At 40.3% G+C, this 15,677-nt stretch overlaps 1 protein-coding gene across 3 annotated transcripts in view; it reads left to right on the top strand.

Annotated features, from left to right (window-relative positions):
• VPS39 (VPS39 subunit of HOPS complex) overlaps positions 1-15,677 on the top strand; it is a 46,697-nt gene continuing 31,020 nt past the window's right edge. For 2 of the 3 annotated variants that reach the window (XM_036258973.1, XM_036258988.1), the window contains exons 1-5: positions 1-224; positions 7,835-7,900; positions 13,570-13,602; positions 14,100-14,164; positions 14,474-14,516. In XM_036258973.1, coding sequence (XP_036114866.1) covers positions 152-224; positions 7,835-7,900; positions 13,570-13,602; positions 14,100-14,164; positions 14,474-14,516 — 280 coding nt within the window. In that variant the 5' untranslated portion in view covers positions 1-151. The remainder of the gene's footprint in view (positions 225-7,834; positions 7,901-13,569; positions 13,603-14,099; positions 14,165-14,473; positions 14,517-15,677) is intronic. The other variant, XM_036258980.1, reaches the window with a different exon arrangement.

Genomic DNA, 15,677 nt, shown 5'->3' with positions numbered 1-15,677 from the left:
CCGGTGCTGATGGCTGTGTTGTCGAAGGGCCTGTAGTTGGGGGACACTGGCCAGGTCCTGGGGGGCCCTTCCCTTTGAGTGGTAGTGTTCAGGAGCCGGCCCGGCACGCTCAGAGTGAGACGGTCACGGCGACTCTGCACTCGCCGCCGCCATGCACGACGCCTTTGAGCCGGTGCCCATCCTGGAAAAGCTGCCTCTGCAGATCGACTGTCTGGCTGCCTGGGGTGAGTCCAGACACGCAGGGCCGAGAGGGCAGCGCGGGAGCCGCCCGGACCTCTCACAAGGCCGGGGGAGTGGACGGGCGCCTGGCTGGGTGGGCTCCGGTCGGACGCTGTCCCAAAGGGAACTGGGGTAACGCAGTGCACGGATTGTACACAGCGAAGGCGGTGGGCTCTTCGCGCCATTCCGAGGGACCCGAGCATTGCAGAGACGTTCCACTGCCTTTGCTCTTGGTGCAGAGTTGGAGGCTGAGCTTTTCTTATTAATTGTGCTCAGCTGTGGCTTATTTCGATCCCCAGGAAGTCTTTAGTTTGGACGCACAAGCAGTGGGAAGTTTGCAGCCTGCCAGGGACTTGAACTTCAGATGATTGTGTTGGACTGGTTTGGGGCAGGGAGGGGGAGAGAGTGGGATTGAACAAATTAACACCCTCTGCCTTTTATCCCTTAGTGATCGATCATTCGTTGTTCACTTCTCATTATTTTAGGTAACTCCTCTTGTTACTCTAAACTCTTAATTCAGCCCAGCGATTTTCAACCGGTATGCTGGCAAGAATTTGTAAAATATGCATTACCTGACTGACTGTTCAATCAGAGGCACTGACCTCTTTTCCCTTAGATTGTCAAAAAAAAAAAAAAGAAAAAAAAGACAACAGCCAACACAACAATAGCCAATAGCCATTTGGAGCGAATGAATCAAAATTATACCTTTTTTTTTTTTTTTTTTTTGTCAGATTGGCAAATACATATTTTTGGTGTGCCACAGAATTTTAGTAATTAGTTTATGTGTATCATGAGATGAAAAAGGTTGAAAATCACTGTTCTAGCCAAATGGTTGATTGCCTTATATTCAAGTACCCAAGTTACGTAACTCTGTAGGTAGACCATCATTCCAAGCTATCATGAAAGTTAATATATAAAGACTAGCATAAGCCTCTTGGGAGTGGCCAGTGCACAAAGCAGGGTCAAGCATCTCTTATCTCTTGTATACTGCGGACTACAAAACGTTTCGGGGGGTCTAAACTTTGGCTCTTAACTAGAAATGTTATGATCCCAATCTATGACTAGTTGTGTCTAACAGCCACCAAAGACCAAACAGAAGTAATTTCAATCTTTCCTGTTAATGTCCAGGTACTAGAAATCAAGGCCATAAAAAGGTGGCTCAGGACTCTTAACCAGATCTTATAGTGACCTAAATACCCATGATGGGCCTGGTGGAATCTTGGTGGTGGCTGGCATCATATGCATCAGCTGTGGACAGTGCCACCCAGTCAGCCTCACAGGGTTCTTCACTGCCTCTTCTTCACTAGGGTGCTTTCACTGCAGATCGTCATGTTAATGTGCGTCCCTCCTGCCTTTAACAGCCCTGGGCCTCTTTAAAATTGCATCTCCAGCCCTGGCCGGTTTGGCTCAGCGGTTAGAGCATTGACCTGCGGTCCAGAGAGACCTGGGTTCGGGTTCGGTTCCCGCTAAGGGCACATACCTCAGTTGCAGTTTGTCCCCGACCCTGGTTGGGTCGTGCAGGAGGCAGCCACTCGATGTGTCCCTTTCATGTCGATGTTTCTGTCTCTCTTCCTCTCATTCTATCTGAACAAAAAATGGAAAAATGTCCTCGGGGGAGGATAAAAAAAAGATTGCATCTCCATAGTATGCTGTCCTGGTTCTTTGGATTAAGGAGAGAATCCCACTTCCTTCAGGTATCTCAAGAAGGCCTCCATTTTCTGCCATTATATGCTCTCATTAAGAATTAAAAATAGAGGGAAAAAACTTTTTAAATGAAAGACCTGCCACTGCACAAAGGGATTCATTCCCCTATTTCTTCATCAAATGGGTATTAAGTGCCTATTTAGACCAGTTTCTCTACTAGGGACAGGAATATAAGAATGAGTAAGACTCAGTGCCTGTGCTTCTAGGACACACAGTGGGGGACAAAGACATATAAACAGATTATTATACAAGATATGTGATACTAGAGACATATGCTGCTTACTAGGGAAACATAAAGGAGAGGTACTCAACTCTGCCTAGGACATCCTTTTCTGCTTCTGAAAAGGATGGGTGCAGCTGCTTACTACACCCTACTCAGCTTGTCACAATGCTTGACTGATAACCCTGTGGAACTAGTAGTACACATATCTCAGCCTCTCTCTCTGACTCCACTTTGTCACAGTAAAGATTGCATGTGTTTGTGCTTTACAGGAAGACAGTTTTGAAGTGATAGGTAGCTTTGGACTCGCCTTGATCTCTCACCAAACAGGAGAAATACCTATTACCTACTAGGATGCTGTGGTAGGTATTGGGACTACAAGAGGCCATTTACTATCTCCTGCCTCAAAACTACTTTATTTTCAGACTTTTGCAGCAATAAATATTACTCTTTCTAGTCATTCATTATCCCTTTTTACCTGGCTTTCATCCAGGAACCTGCAGGGCCAGACAACATTTGAGCTGGAAGGTGTCTTAGAGACACTGTTATCTATCTGTTGGGAAAAGGAAATAAGGAAGGTACTGATGATGATGATTTCTCCCTAAACTCCAGAGTTGTAGAATCCAGCTGCCTTTTAAGCATCTTCATTTTGGGTGTCTAATAACATGGCCAGAACAATTCTTGATGATCACTCTCCCAAAACATGCCTGTCCCTCCACATCCCGTATCTCAGCAAATGGCATTTCTGTTTACTCATTTGGCTAAGGCCAAAAGCCTTGGAATTATTCTTGACTTCTTTTTTTTTTATATATATACCACATCCAAACTATCAGCAGATCTTGTCTGCTCCACCTCCAGAATAAATCTAGAATCCAGTCATTTCTTCCCATCTCCACTTTTTCTACTCTGGATGAGAACACCATCGTCTCTCCTCTGAATGAGTACAGTAGTCTGCTGACTGATCACCCTGTATTTGCCATTGTGCCATTTTCAATTTTTTATCCACATAAAGGTAGAGTGATCTTTCGAAAACTTAATCTAATCACATCTATTTTCTGCTTAAAACTCTTCAGTAGCTTCCCATCATAACTAGAATAAATTCCAAAGTCCTTACCATGGCTGGCTGTGCCTGACATGATCAGGCCTCTGGTTACTTCCCTGACTTTATCGCCTATGCTCTTACCCCTTGAACCTATCTGGTAGTAGTCACAGGGTCTTTCTTGTTCCATGAACGGACAAAGCACCTCAGGGCCTTTGCATTCACTGTTTCCTCTGCCTGGCACTCTTTTGCCTTAGCTGTTTCATGACTCATTCCTCATTTCATTCAAGTCTCTGCTAAAATGTCATACAAATCAGCAAGACCTTCCCTAACTATTCTGTATTAAAAAGAATGCTACATCTACTAATGTGCTGTTCTCTTACTCAGTCTTAGCTTTCCTTTTATCATCTAATGCTGTTTTATATATTATTATTGTCTCTCTCACTCCTCAGAGTAGGCACTTTGTTTTGTATGTCGCTTTATTTGCAGTACCTAGAACAGTTTCAGAGTCCTAATAGGTATCCATTAAATATTTGTTTAATTAATGAATAATAATATGAATGGGAATTAATAATAATATTAATTCCATTTATTGAGTGCTAATATATTTAGCTTTTATAAAATAATAACTCCATTTTGCAGAGGAATAACCTGAGAATTTAAGTAATTTTTTTTCAAGATCCTGTATGTAGTAAATTATGGCTGATTCTAGAGCCTGGTACCCAAACTTTAATGTATATTCAGAGCCTGTAAAAAAAAACATTGTGTGTGTGTATTATGTATGTGCATTTGCACAATCATATTTGCTTATATTATCCAAAGAAACAATGGAAAAATAAATCACAAACTGCTAAAATGCTTCCTTACCTAAAGCGGAAGAGAGAGAACAGGGTAGTGTGGACAAGAATGGAAGCTAGATTTCTCACAGTTTTAACTTTGGGACTGCATAAATGTCTCATATAATAAACTGAAATTTTAAAATGCAAATTTCAGGGCCCCACTGCACAATCATTGACTCACTGTCTCTGGGAGCAGGGTTCACAAATGTGCATTTTAAATAAGTCTAAGTGATTCTGATGTGGCTAATCGGAGGCTTATGCTTTGAGAAACACTGTTCTTTGCCCTGTGACCCAGTGATGGGAAGGGACCACCAGCTTATTCCCTGCAGTGGCCAGCACTGGGCCAGGAATGGAATTGTTTATCACTTGAGGTTAGACTGGGTTGCACTGTTGGACAGAGCTTCAGTAGGTAATTATGAGTAAGAAGGACCAGCCTTACTCACTTCCCAGGAGGGATCAGGTCGAACCTTGTGTCTCAGAATTAGGCTGTCAGGAATTTTCTAGGGCTGACTTTAATTTGTTTGTATGTGTGTTCCTAATTTGTGTGGTGTGTTCCACTTTCTAATATGCAGTGTTGAGTCTCAGAAGGGACTGTTTACCCTGTGCAGTGCCTGCTCTGCAGGCTTCTCATTCTCTGTTTTGCATGTAGAGCTGTGTTATCTGATGACATGTCACAGAACATGAAGGCCCAATGTGGCTCAGGTCCTTGGCCACCGGAGCCCCCACTGACTTCTATAAACAAATCAAGCCTCCTTGAGGTTCTGTGCTGTTATTCCATTTTTCTTATGACTGTGAGGATTGATAATGAGTATGTGTTTGTTGCTTTTACTATTAAATTATTACAGTACTCTGCATATAATGAAGGTGTTTTTCCCTCCGCACCTCCAAATGAAAGCTTGAGAAGGGTCAAATAAAATTTCAATTAAAATTGAAATTAAAAAAAAAATTTCAGTAAACTTATCTGATTCCATTTTATGATCAGTAGAGTAGACATTTGATAAGGAACATCTATTGGCAAATAAATATATTAATAAAAATGGAAAATGGGCCTTCAAATTTATACTTATGAGTTTGACTTCATATTGTGGTGGTGCAGCTTCCTGAGAATTTAAGGCCCCGTGGAACAGCATCAGAGATCTGCTGTAAGGGACCAACAGCGAGAGGGAGACCATGTGGAGTGAGACCAGCTGAGGCCATCCAGGGGTCCCTGGAGAGTCCATGGGAGCAGGCTAGTTGGGAGGTGCCTTGTAGAGGGAAAATCGATAGACCTTGCAGACCTGGTGGAAGGTGAGGCTGTTAAAAGAGATAAAGAAAAATAGGAATGGGCAGAGGTTTGGGGGGCACAGTGAAAAGGAAGGGTGGGGAAGATGGTGGCCTTTGGGCTATAGATTTTTATGTGTTATAAGGGAATTTAAAAAAAATTCCCACTTCACTTTATTTATATCTGAAATATCAGTGGGTTCCTAAAAATCAACTTCAGTGTTACCAATTGCTCGATACAGTGATATCTAAACAAGATATTTTACAAAGCTAGCACTGTAAGCTGAATTTTTTTCCATGTTCTGCTCCAACATAAATCTCCAGTATTATATTAGAGTTGATGTTGTTTCTGATTTACATTTATGTCATTAAGAGCACAGAGTGTCTTATTTTCTGTGTCCTGCCTTTGCTTTAAAATGAGAAATAAAAGAAGGCAGAATCACTGTCGTTTTCTGGAAGACTGGGGACATCAACCTGGAGAAATGTTCTTGAGGTGGCTCCTGACTTGTCTTTATAAATATAACCACTGCCTTCCAGACAGCCTCTGGCCAACACCCATTCTTTTGATGTGGGATGCCTTATTATATGCATCACAGCATGTAGTTAGGTCCTGACTCTCCTACACACATCCTACTACATGTGTGACTCTGGGCAAGTTATTTATTCCTAAATGCCTCAACTCCCTCATCTATAAAATGGGGATTTATAAAAAGAACATATTTCAAAGCATAGTTGTGAGGGTTAATGAAATAAAATGATATGTGCTTAGTATTTCCTGGAATACAATGCATGCTCAGTATAGTTTATTTATGTGTACCATTATCCAATATTTTACAGAGAAGCGAGAGAGTGTATGACTGACCTCTATGTTATAAGATAAGAAAGACGAGGAGGTATCTGTATGTACTTAACTTCTCTTAATGAGTTCATATAGATCTGTCAGGGTAATTATTTAAACCCTTTCGGAACCTCTTTACCTTTAGTGTAGACCAGTGTCTCCCAAAATGCAGTGCCTGAACCAACAGCATCAACATCAGTCTCAGCCTCACTTGGGAATTTGTTAGACATGCAAGTTCCCAGACCCACTTCCAGACCTATTGAATAAGAAGCAGGTCAGGGCCGAGTAATCTGTTTTAACAAAGCCCCAAATAATTTTGATACACATCAAAATGTAAGAACCATGGGCCTTGACCATCTTTTTTCAATAAGAGCTTTATTGAAATGTAATTCACATACCATACAATTCACCCATTTAAAATGTATAATTCAGTGTTGTTTAGTGCGTGCATAGAGTTGCGCAAGTATTGCCACCGTTGATTTTAGAACAGTTTCATTACCCTAAAAAGAAACCCCAAACCCATTAGTATTCATTCCCCATTTCCCCCCAAGCCCACCAGTCCTAGGAAACCACTAATCTTTCTGTCTCTATAGATTTGCCTATTCTGGACATTTCATACACATAGAGTCATATAATATGCAGCCCTTTTTGTCTGGCTTCTTTCATCTATCAGAATGTCAGGTTCATCCCTGATGGAGCATGTATCAGCATTTCATTTTTTTAAATAGCTGGCTAATATCCCATTGTATGGATATGCCACATTTTGTTTATCTGTTCATCAGGTGATGGACATTTGAGTTTCCTTCTTTTGGCTATTACAGATGATGCTACTATGAACATTTGTGTACACGTTCTTGTGTGGACATATGTTTTCATTTCTCTTGTGTATATGCCCAGGGATGGAATTGTTAGGTCATATAGTAACTCTATGTTTAACCTTTTGAGGAACTGCCAGACTGTTTTCCAAAGTGACTGCACTATTTTATATTCCTGCTAACAATGTATGAAGGTTCCAGTTTATTCCCATCGTCATCAACACTTGTTATTATCTACCAGACCATCTTTTGAGGTAATGAATTCTGTAAGCTTAATATACTATGGCACTTCTTATTTTCCCCAAAGTTAAATCATTAAACTTTCAAAGGATGCCTGTTAGTTGTTATTTCTGAGATAAGATACCTAGTTTCGTGTTTATACTATTCATTTACGATTTTATAAACTTCCATGATATTTTTGGTCAGTTTAATTTTGAAACAATGAAGCCAAGGACATTTTTTAATTCTCTAATACATGTAGTCTAGTAATTATTGAATAAATGCTTTTTTGATTGGTTGATTCTCAAATATTTCTTGACTATAAACATTCTTTAGCTTTCCAAAACACCTGCTATAAAAAGAAACAACAACTGGCCTGGCTGGTGTGGTTCAGTGGACTGAGTGTCGCCCCATGGACTGAAAAAGGTCCCACTTCGATTCCTGGCCAGGGCACGTACCTGGGTTGTGGGCTCGATCCCCAGTAGGGGGCGTGCAGGAGGCAGCCAGTTGATGTTTCTCTTTCACATAGATGTTTCTATCTCTCTCCCTCCCTCCCTCTCTCTCTCAAAATAACAAACAACTCATTTTATTGACCCTTTGATTCTGATTACAACCCCCAGATAAAGAAACAGAGTCTGACTAAAGTAGACTGATGTTTCTCACAGCTCTTTTCTTTTCCAGAGGAATGGCTTCTTGTTGGAACCAAACAAGGACATCTGCTTCTCTATAGGATTCGGAAGGACATTGGTGAGTGGCACCTTTCCCAAACTGAGAGAGAAATGGCTTACTATCCATGGGGAAAAAGAGTTTTGATAGTTGGCTAGTGTACAACTGTGAAATCAGTGGTTTCTGGACCATGAAAGAGTGATTGGGGTTTGGGAGTAGTACAGTGGGACAGTGGGGAGAAGCATGTGAGAATTTCCAGGTATTTTTTAGTTTCAGACCATATGCCCATGGGCATGCGGGCAGGGGAGCAGTAGGGGAGACTAGATGTTCCTCCCCTCCTCAGTTTTTGGAGGCTCCTCAGTTTTTGGAGGCTTACTGCTAGAAATAAGAAATACTACCGATGGGAATAAGATTTTTCGGTAAATGATGTGATAGTAGGGGAAAAAAGTTAGGAACCATTGATTTAAAAGACCTTATTAGCACCCTGGTTGGTTTGGCTCAGCAGTTAGAGCATCGGCGTGTGGACCGAAGGGTCCTGGGTTTGATTCCAAGTCAAGGGTACATACCTGGGTTGCAAGTTTGATCCTCGGCCCCTGTCAGGGCGACCAATCTATGTTTCTCTTTCATATCAATGTTTCTCTGTCTTTCCCTCCCTCCCTTTCACTCTGTCTAAAAACCAATGGAAAATTATCCTTGGGTGAGGATTAACAGAAAAAAAATAAAATAAATAAAAGACCTTATTAACTTATGAGGGGTAAACTAGGAGGAAAAGGACCTGGGTTTGAATCCAGCTTTACTATTCTTTTTCTCCTTGACTGAGTAGGTCCTTTCCAATATCATTTTCCTCTTCTATAAACTTTTTCTTACAAATTTGTTGTGGTCAGATGCAATAAAATGTTTGAAAGGACTTTAAAACTAAAGTTCTATTCAAATGTGACTTTGTCAATAAAAATGTAGAATGGTAATTAAAAAGTATGTGAAATTTATTCTGTTAGAGTATTCTCTAACAGAATAAAGTACCTCAGGTTCTTTTCCTAGTTTTATTTCTATGCTCTCGTTATGAAATTGATGTTTTTGGATATCATGCCCTGGAGCTTCAAGTCGGTAGAAATCTGCTGTTAATGCCACAGTAGGTTGAACCATATGAAATAGTCATTATTTGACCAAGTTAGAAAAAACAGTGTGGCAGTTTCATAGCTTTCAACCTGATAAGTAACTTTCTATAGTAAATAACTTAAGGAAAAGTGGAAATAGAGCCTCCTCTTTTGAACCTAGAGCAAAGGTAACATTGGGGGAAAAAACGTCTTACTAGTACAGGGAAGGAGACAAATTCTTTTTCCCCCTCTACTCATGTTAGGGTCATTGGCTAGGGACCTGTAAATTAGACTGAGAAAAGACAAATTAACAAGAGAGAAACAAGAAGAGGTTTATTAACTTGTGCATTGTACATACACATGAGAGCACATGTGTATTAACTTGTGCATTGTACATACACATGAGGAAGGCAAAGGGGTGATTAGAATTTGGGCCTTTGTATCATCCTAACAAGCAAACAACAAATTTCTAGAGAAGTGACCAGACAAAGGAAAAGGACTTTGAGCTTCTAAAGTGGCAAGTTGTGGGAAAGAAATTACGTGGGGGACATAATTGGAGATAAGTTTGTTACGTAGATATCTCTGCTGCAGTCTCTGGGCTGATAAGGGTCTTGAGTTATTTCCAGTGATTAAATTCTGTCCTTCCTGATAGAGAGAGGAGAGCAGCAGAGACAGCTTTGTAAATTTATTTCTTGCTTTGAGGCAAATAAGAAGAGAGCAGAGAGAGCTTTTTCTTATGTTTGCTTCTTACCAATTGCCTTCAGCTCAAAATAATTCTTAAGCCAAAGTAGCATATTTTGGGGTGGCGTGTTCTGCCACCTGTCACTGGTGCAATAAGAAGAGGAAGGCATCTGCTGTGGTGCAGTGAGAAGAGAAACCAGAAGTTTAAAACAGAGGGTTTACAGTATTTCATTTCTATAGGTTTAAACTTTCCTTCAAATCCGGAATCAGCAAGTTTGTTCAAAAAAGGATCAAATAGTAAATATTTTAGGCTCTGCAGGTCATAAGATGGCTGTTGTGACCACTTATCTCTGCTATTGTAGCAAAAAGGCAGCCATAGAGGATATGTAAATGAAGAGGTGTGGCTATGTTCCAATAAAACTTTATTTACAAAAAACATGTCAAGGGTTGGATTTGACCCGGGGCAGTACTTTGCTGGCCCTTGCTTTAAATTTTTATTACTTGGAGCCAGAATATTTGCATTTTGTGATATCTACCCAGTCTGTAATTTAAAAATTAAGCTTGCCTTGGTTTTTATTCAGCATTCAATAGCTGTGTTTTGACTCTACTTTGGGCTCAGATACTGTACAGAACAGGGAGATAAGAGCCTTATATTCTTTTTCTCTTAATAGATAGTCAGTTCTTTGTACCATCAAATACTGAATGAAGTGACTTGTTTAATACACCACTTCTGTGTAAGTGGTGAGGAATTGAAAACTAGACTATAAAATATCTTTCAACACAATAGAGACTCAAACTGATAATATTAGTGTTAATCTGACTTGGAACCCTGGTGGTAACAGTTCCTTGCTCTGTGATCAATTCACCACGTGACCTTTAACAAGTTAATCTTCCTGGGCCTCCTTTTCCTCATAGGCAACTTGAATAGCAATATTAACCTACCTTAGACTATTAGGAAATCAAACTCTGATTAGAAACTTTACTTCTTCCTATACTCTAAGAGTTGAGTTCTGACCCAGCTCTGGTCTGTTTATTGGGCCCGAAATAGACCTCCGTGAATCAGCCATAGAACTAACTCAGTTTCTAAATTGGAGATATTCCAAAGCTGAATAGGTCTGCAACTAGACTGTCTGACGAAAGGGAGCAGATAACAAGATGTCATGGAAAGACTGAGATTCAGGGGACTGGGTTCTGATCTTACCTGAGCCATCTCTTTTGAGCTCAAAAAGTCTCTAGGCCTCACCCTGGCCGGTTTGGCTCAACAGTTAAGAGTGTCGGCCTGTGGTTCCTAGAGACCCGGGATCGGTTCCTGCTAAGGGCACGTACCTCGGTTGCAGTTTGTCCCTGGCCCTGGTTGGGTCGTGCGGGTGGCAGCCACTCCATGTGTCTCTTTCACATCGATGTTTCTCTCTCTGTCTCTCTCTCTCTCTCTCTCTCTCTCTCTCTGTCTCTCTCTCCCTCCCTCCCTCCCACTCTATCTGAACAAAAAATGGAAAAATGTCCTTGGGTGAGGATAAAAAAAAGAATAAGTCTCTAGGCCTCATTCTACTTGTATCTTAAACAGGAGGGTTAGATTAGTTCACATCTAAGGGCTTAACAACTTGAGGTTTGCTTCAGTGGTGCTGTCTGCCTAGAGCAGTGGTTCTCACAAGTGTGGTCCCCAGGATCCGTTCAGAGGATCCACAAGGTCAAAACTGAGATCATGGTAACATTAAAACTTGATTATTTCTTTCATTAACAGTTAATTGACATTTGCACCAAATTGACAGTTATTGATATTTGCACCGAAGTAACAGAAGCTAAAACTGCTGGCCCCTTAGCACAAGTTCAAGACAATGGTCAGCAAACTTGGTGCCAAAGTGTACTAGCTGTCATGTTGTTCTCCAGCATGCACTCAAAGTGGTTTTGTTTTTGTTTTGTTAAAGCCAGTTTCACTTAAGAATGTTCTTTGTGCCCGGCCGGTGTTGCTCAGTGGTTGAGCCATCCATTGACCCATGCACCACAAGGTTGCCAGTTCGATTTCCAGTCAGGGCACATGCCCAGGTTGTGGGCCAAATCCCCGGCGGTGGGGGGCATGCAGGAGGAGGAGGCCAGTCGATGTTCTCTCTCATCGATGTTTCTATCTCTTTGTCCCTCTCCCTAAAATCAATACAGAAAAAAAAAAAATTAAAGAAAAAATTTAAAAAAAAAAAAAAGAATGTTCTTTGTGAGGCAGTAAAAATGCTTAATTTTATTATATCTTGACCTATGAGAACACATCTTTTTAATAATCTCTGTGAAGTCATGGGAAGTTCACAGAAAGCTCTTCTGCTGAGTGCCAAGGCACGAAGTGCAGTGGCTGTCTCAGTTTGGGAAAGTACTTGTGTGTTTGAGCCATGAGCTGAACTGGCCAGTTCTTTTCATGGAACATTATTTTTGCTTGAAAGAATGACTGACAGGTAGACTATGGTTTTTCAGACCATTTGGATATTTGGTAGCTATTTTTTCAAAAATGAACAAAGAAAGTCTGTCACTTCAAAGAAAACAACTGGCAATTTTTGTAGCTAATGATAAAGTTAGAGCTTTCAAAAGAGAGTTAGAATTATGGAAAACTTGTATGTATCCCCATGAGCTTAGGGCTTCTCAGTACTAAAGATTTTTCTGATGAGATTGGGGGGGATAATGAGTGTGATTTTTTTTATTATTATTATCCTATAACAAAATGTGCCAACATTTGGAAAATGTGCATAACTCAGTGAACCAATATTTTCCAGTGCATGTAGTTTCTAAATCATGAATAAAAGATCTATTCAAAGTGTAAGATAAACCAATGGACTTTAACAGAAAAGTTCATTAATAGGTTTCAGATTCCACATTATAAGAAACATCTTTTGTCAAGTTTTGGAACATTATCAAAGATGATGATCACATTTAATCTGGAAAAGCTACTAAAATATCCCTCTCTTGTCCAACTGTATACCCATGCGAGGACAGATTTTTGTCCTATACTTCAACCAAAACAATGTATCAAAACAGATTAAATGTAGAAACAGATGTGAGAGTCCAGCTGTCTTCTATCAATCCAGATGTTAAAGAGATTTGCAAATATATAAAACAATGCATTTGTTTTAATTTGTAAAGATAGTTTTTTTCATTAAAATGTCATTTATGCTCAGTGTAATGGGTTTGTCACTGTTATTTTTGAGTTAATAAGTACAAATTAAATTTTTTTTTCAGTTTTAATTTCTAATATGGCAAACACTGATAGCTATAACCCACATAAAAGTGATAGGGTCCTCAGTAATTTTTAAGATTATAAAAGGGTCCTGAAACCAAAAAGTTTTTAGAATCTTTATCCTAGAGCATTCTGCTTTATAAAGAGACTTGTTAGAAGTAATAATAAAGCCCTTGTGAAATAGAGAACTCTTTATCAACTAAGAAGTGGCCAAATTATTATTTTTTCTTATGAAATATAATGGCAGGATACAGGGCATGTCTGTGAATCTCCCAAAACTTCAGGGCCCCTTCTTCATCTTCTCTGCTGAGTTACACATGGAGGAAGTATGACCAGCTTTGGTGGCATGGGCCCTTGTGGGTGCCTGAGTCTCCACCGACTTTTGGGTGGATAGGAGTCTGCCTATCCTTGGGGGCAGCCGAGGTCAGCAGTGTGAACAGCGTCTCCGCGAGCCGCGAGGCGGGTAACAAGGTGTGAACAGGTTTGTTTCTGGGCTGGCTTTCAATGGGCTGCTGCCTATCTGCTCGACTCCTCAGGTCCCTCAGATATGAAATTGGAATAATTATACCTGTTTCTTGGGAGTAGTTGTAAGGTTGCAGAAAACACATAAATGTTTAAACCCAATTAATGATAGCTGCTTTTATTATTAATTTTCTTTTGGACTCTTTGGTGACTTTTGAGGCTGAATATTTTTGTCATCCCAGCAAGGCTGGCTTCACATGTTTTTGTGGTGCATAACTTTCCCCCCTTTCTTGCAACAGTGCCAGCAGATGTGGCATCACCTGCAAGTGGCAGTAAGTGTAGATGCATTCAATTGCTTTGATCCCTGGGATGGTGTTGATGTGTTTGCTCTGCACCAGGGTCGTGGCTGGAAGTTAGTTGGTTCTGGATTTAAGGATGCTTTTGGCTGGGTTTTATTGCTTGGGCTCTTATGTTTGACTGTTTCTTTGTACTCTATTTTTTTGGGAAATACTTCGCCAAGGTACTATTTTGTAGGATAAGATCTTCAGACTCACAAGTACCTTGCAGCTTTACTAAAATTCTGTGGTGTGATACTCTCTGCTCATGCCAAGTGGAAGTGCATGAAACCCTCTGTTCTAAAATTGGAGTTGAAAGCAACTAAACTATATGCAAAAAAGACAGCTAGCTCTTTTACACCTCTGACTTCCAGTCTTTTAGGAATTTTTTAAGGTTCACATAGGAGAGCAATATGGAGCAGCATTTTTTGTTGTAGTTATTTGTATATGTATCCCTGTGTTTGGAACTGGGAACGTTTGTTTCTCTTCCATAGGCTGCAACAGGTTTGAAGTGACACTAGAGAAATCCAATAAGAACTTCTCCAAAAAGATTCAGCAGGTAGGCGGTGATGGTGGTTTCTACATTTATATTTGACTGCTATGGGACACTGTCAAAACTAGAACTTTGGTAACATTATTTAATTTTGAATCCCCTGCTCTGTCCTCCCATTTATGCAGGGATCTCTGTCCATCCATCACTTGCCCGAGATCCTTTCACAAGCAGAAATTGGGATTACACATAAATATAAGTCAGATCCCTGTCATTGGTATAGGCTGTTTAGTCCCTTTTTAGTACTGCAGTTAAATGAATGTTCGCTAACCCTTGTCAGGAATGTTTAATTGAGTCTAATGTTTTTATGTTTTCCAGATCCATGTGGTTTCCCAGTTTAAGATTCTAGTCAGCTTGTTAGGTAAGAAAAGGGGTTATGATTGTATTTCATGGTTAAAAAACACAAGCTATGACTTAATCCTTTCATGGTTAATTTGGTAGTCTTTACTTAGCAGTGAAACTGACATGTTCCAAACCAGATATAACAACAGGCTACATGGGTGACTAAGGCAATAACATCCTCCAGAAACTTGAGCTCTGTTCTTCAAGGAGTGTCACTTCATTTATTCACTCACCCACTCATTCATTCATTCAGTAATCGAGCAAATATTCATTGAGTCCTACTCTAGGCACTGGGGATACCAAGTTGAGTAAGATATGGTTTCTATCTTGTGTTCTGATTGTGAAGACTGAAATGACAGAAAGTAGTCATGATACAGTGTGGTAAGTTACAATGGAAAGTTATAAAAAGTGTTGTGGGATCTTAGTTGATGGGAGGGACAATATTACCTAGTGGGTGATTAGGATTTTGACAGAAAGCAAGTGGTAGGAAGAGCATTATAGGCATAGGGAGCAGCATAAGCAAAGGCCCTGAGACCTGGCCAGACTTAGGTTATGTGGTGGAGAGTGGGAGAGACTGGTGATGGACAGATCAGGGCCAGACTCTTCAGGGCCTTGTGTGAAAAGCCACAGTGTCATGGAAGGCAGCCAGCGAGGACTTTTCTTGGCAAGCAGACTAGAAACTCACTGTACACTCAGTACTGTTCAGCCCAGGGCCCAAATGGTAGAAACATTTAAACGTAGATTCTAGGTTGAGAGAGGAACATTTATAGTAACTAAATCTTCATGACAAAAATTACACCAGTGAAACTATTTTGCTTGCTTTGCTAGAAAAGAAACCCTTGGGGTGGGTTTATGCAAAATCCACAGGGGGTCTCCTTTCTCTTATTGGAGCTTCCTGATGTAAGTAGCTTTGAAAACCATTTCTTATACAAATATTGCATCACAAATTTCCAGACTTGAGAAAGAGTATAAGAGTGCTTTGGATGTGAAAGTGCTCTTTTATTCAAGCCAGCCCTAATTTAAAGGAACAAAATATCCAAGTTCAGAAGACTGAGTGACTTCTTCAGTGTTTTGTAATAGACCAGAATAAATCACTGGTAGTGAAACTGAAGGTACATCTTCAACCAACATTTGCCATTTGGTTCTTCTAGTTATAGTTTTGTTTTTGTGGGTGGTTTTT

The sequence above is a fragment of the Molossus molossus genome, unplaced genomic scaffold (genome assembly GCF_014108415.1).
Source record: "Molossus molossus isolate mMolMol1 unplaced genomic scaffold, mMolMol1.p scaffold_m16_p_1, whole genome shotgun sequence".
In the NCBI taxonomy this organism is placed as follows: domain Eukaryota; kingdom Metazoa; phylum Chordata; class Mammalia; order Chiroptera; family Molossidae; genus Molossus; species Molossus molossus.
Note: the sequence above shows the minus strand (reverse complement) of the source record. Positions and strands in the feature narration are given on the sequence as shown.